The sequence below is a fragment of the Branchiostoma floridae genome, chromosome 1, assembly GCF_000003815.2.
Source record: "Branchiostoma floridae strain S238N-H82 chromosome 1, Bfl_VNyyK, whole genome shotgun sequence".
NCBI classification, from domain to species: domain Eukaryota; kingdom Metazoa; phylum Chordata; class Leptocardii; order Amphioxiformes; family Branchiostomatidae; genus Branchiostoma; species Branchiostoma floridae.
This window is the reverse complement of record NC_049979.1, coordinates 17,843,212-17,845,561: the sequence shown is the minus strand read 5'-3', so window position 1 is coordinate 17,845,561 and position 2,350 is coordinate 17,843,212. Positions and strand designations below refer to the sequence as shown.

Below are 2,350 nucleotides of genomic sequence, written 5' to 3'. Positions count from 1 at the left end.
CGATTCGTATTGTGATCTCATAATTCAGCTAGTATTCACTGATGTTAATGGACTCTTGAAGGTTTGAGAATATAGAATCGTTCGTACAAGATCGAGAAAACTGACGGACACCCGTCAATGATCACCGCCCACCCAATATTACTGTCCATGCGCCCACCCACGGGCAACCAAAAGAAGGGAGGTGCAGCATGCAATGCAGTTTGGTGCGTGTGGTGCAGCTCGTGCATTCTGCACAAAATCTTTAAAACACAACCAGGTACTAGTATATAAATCCTCTCACCATTCCTACCGACGCAGACAACAATATGTATCCTCGAATTACGATAAACGCTGATAAATGATCAGAGATCCCCAAACTGTCGATGAAAATATTATGGCGTCCTGGATGTGGCGTCCCAGGGCAAAGGTCACAACCTTTGCTTTGCTGTAGTTTTGAACGCCCTTTTTGTCAGATTGCTGACAACTAGACGTAAGAAAAACACATCATTTCGATGAAAGTAGTATTCATCAATGATAGAATTTGGAAACGTTTTATGATTTTATCAAAACAAGTCTTGTTTATTTACTAACCTTTCACCTTTGTCCTAGAATGATGCAGCCTGGGAAACCTTGCTGTCGTAGAGGCGTCAAGATTCGACACAGGGAGAAGTGTCATGATTAAACAAATTATTTTGACTTAGAAAGCTCTAGGGACTTATTAACGCTTTTACAAAGATCTAGCAAGTCCTGCAGTAGCGAGCCATGGATATGTGGATCGGAGATGTTTGGGGAATCACGCTGCTATCCCTGGCGATGTTAGTAGGTTGTTACGTGGCAGGCTCCATACCACTTGCCATATCGTTGTCTGAGGTGAGATTTGATTTTACAGTGTGACAGACTTGATAAAAGCTCCTTGGTCACAGTGAAAAGTGTATCTCCTCCATATATAGGTTATGTTTATTTGGCAGATCAATTACCCTTTGAATAATATCTGTTTTCCTGCCACATTGCGTTGCCTTTGCGACGCTCAGGTTCAAGGTGCAAAGATTCATGTTTAACTTCAAGATTGGTTCATCCATATGTTAGATTAATCAAGAAATTTTAGTATCCTCCTTGACTAAGTCATGATTACAATCATATATTCTCATTGGAGACAATGCACAAATGTGTCATCAACTGTTTTAAAGATACTCTGAGCTAGCTAATCATATTCCAAACTCTATAGTTTTTAAAAACCAACAATGTATTCAATGCTTATTCATAAGTTCTCACTTCTTTGAATGTAATGTCATTTTTTTTTCACATGGGTGCGTTCAGATTGAAGCTACCGGAAACCTCTTCATATTATTCACTCTTTGTTGAGTACACTTACTCTGTATCATGAGAAAAACTGCCAATGACCAATATACCATTTATTTATTTATGTCTTCTTTGTTTAGTTAATTATAGCAATTACAAACTGCACATAGTCACTCCCCGCAAGAGGCACTTTTTCACTGTTTGTGTACAACCACACCACTCAGAACCTAGGACTGTGTACCTCCGACCTAGCACCTGGCTGCCAAATTTTACCTGCTAACTTCTTCAGTTACAAACAAATTTTCAAGAATCTAACTTTTGAGATCAGTTGGGCTGGCTCCTTTCCCCTCAAAAAAATGTTTGCAACCACACTGTTGATTGTAGACAGAAGCTGCAAAATGTGCAAATGAGTACAGTGAAAAAAAAAACTGTTGGAGAATGGATGCAAAAGAGCAAAGTCTTCCAAAGACGAAGAAGATGTGAAAGACCAAAAATTGTTTTATTTAGCATATTCTGTATGTTCAGTTCAGTGTTCTTGATCAAGAACACTTAATCAAACACACAGAATATGCTTTCAAAACAATAGCCTGTTAAGTTGAATACATTGCTTAGAAATCATATGGAATTCAACTTTTTGTGGGGGAGCTCATATCACCTTTTGGAGCACTCAGAGGATGTCATCCATATGCTAGTAATAGTATCTGCGTAGTCTTACAGGAATTTACTATAGGTAACTGCAATGCCTTTATTGGATTTCTTACAGCAAAGACTAAAGCTTGTGACTGTGATGGGAGCTGGGCTCCTGGTGGGTACTGCATTAGCTGTCATCATTCCAGAGGGTGTCCATTCACTCTACTCTGCCCAGACTGGTAAATACAGACAATTTATGCCAGGTTTTATTCTTTGAAGAAATGGGACCTCTACTAAGATTCTTGAAAAGTGCTTCAATTGAACGCCCATTCCTCATTAACTGGGAAAATTGGAGGTAGAAAATTGTAAAAAATAAAGTTGTCCAAAACGCTTACCTGCTGGTATGAACTTGTTACCACTTATATCGACTATCTTTTGCTAT

General features: G+C 38.9%; 2 protein-coding genes across 2 annotated transcripts in view; one reads left to right on the top strand and one right to left on the bottom strand.

The window, feature by feature from the left end:
• The window catches only part of LOC118425915 (enhancer of rudimentary homolog), a 3,399-nt gene extending 2,951 nt beyond the window's left edge, over positions 1 to 448 (bottom strand). Inside the window, exon 1 of the mRNA XM_035835075.1 lies at positions 281 to 448. Within this exon, the coding sequence (XP_035690968.1) occupies positions 281 to 283 (3 nt within the window). The 5' untranslated portion in view covers positions 284 to 448. The remainder of the gene's footprint in view (positions 1 to 280) is intronic.
• A 127-nt stretch (positions 449 to 575) lies between these two features.
• Positions 576 to 2,350, top strand: part of LOC118425907 (zinc transporter ZIP9-like) — a 16,962-nt gene continuing 15,187 nt past the window's right edge. Inside the window, exons 1-2 of the mRNA XM_035835062.1 lie at positions 576 to 849; positions 2,042 to 2,147. Of these exons, the coding sequence (XP_035690955.1) occupies positions 742 to 849; positions 2,042 to 2,147 (214 nt within the window). The 5' untranslated portion in view covers positions 576 to 741. The remainder of the gene's footprint in view (positions 850 to 2,041; positions 2,148 to 2,350) is intronic.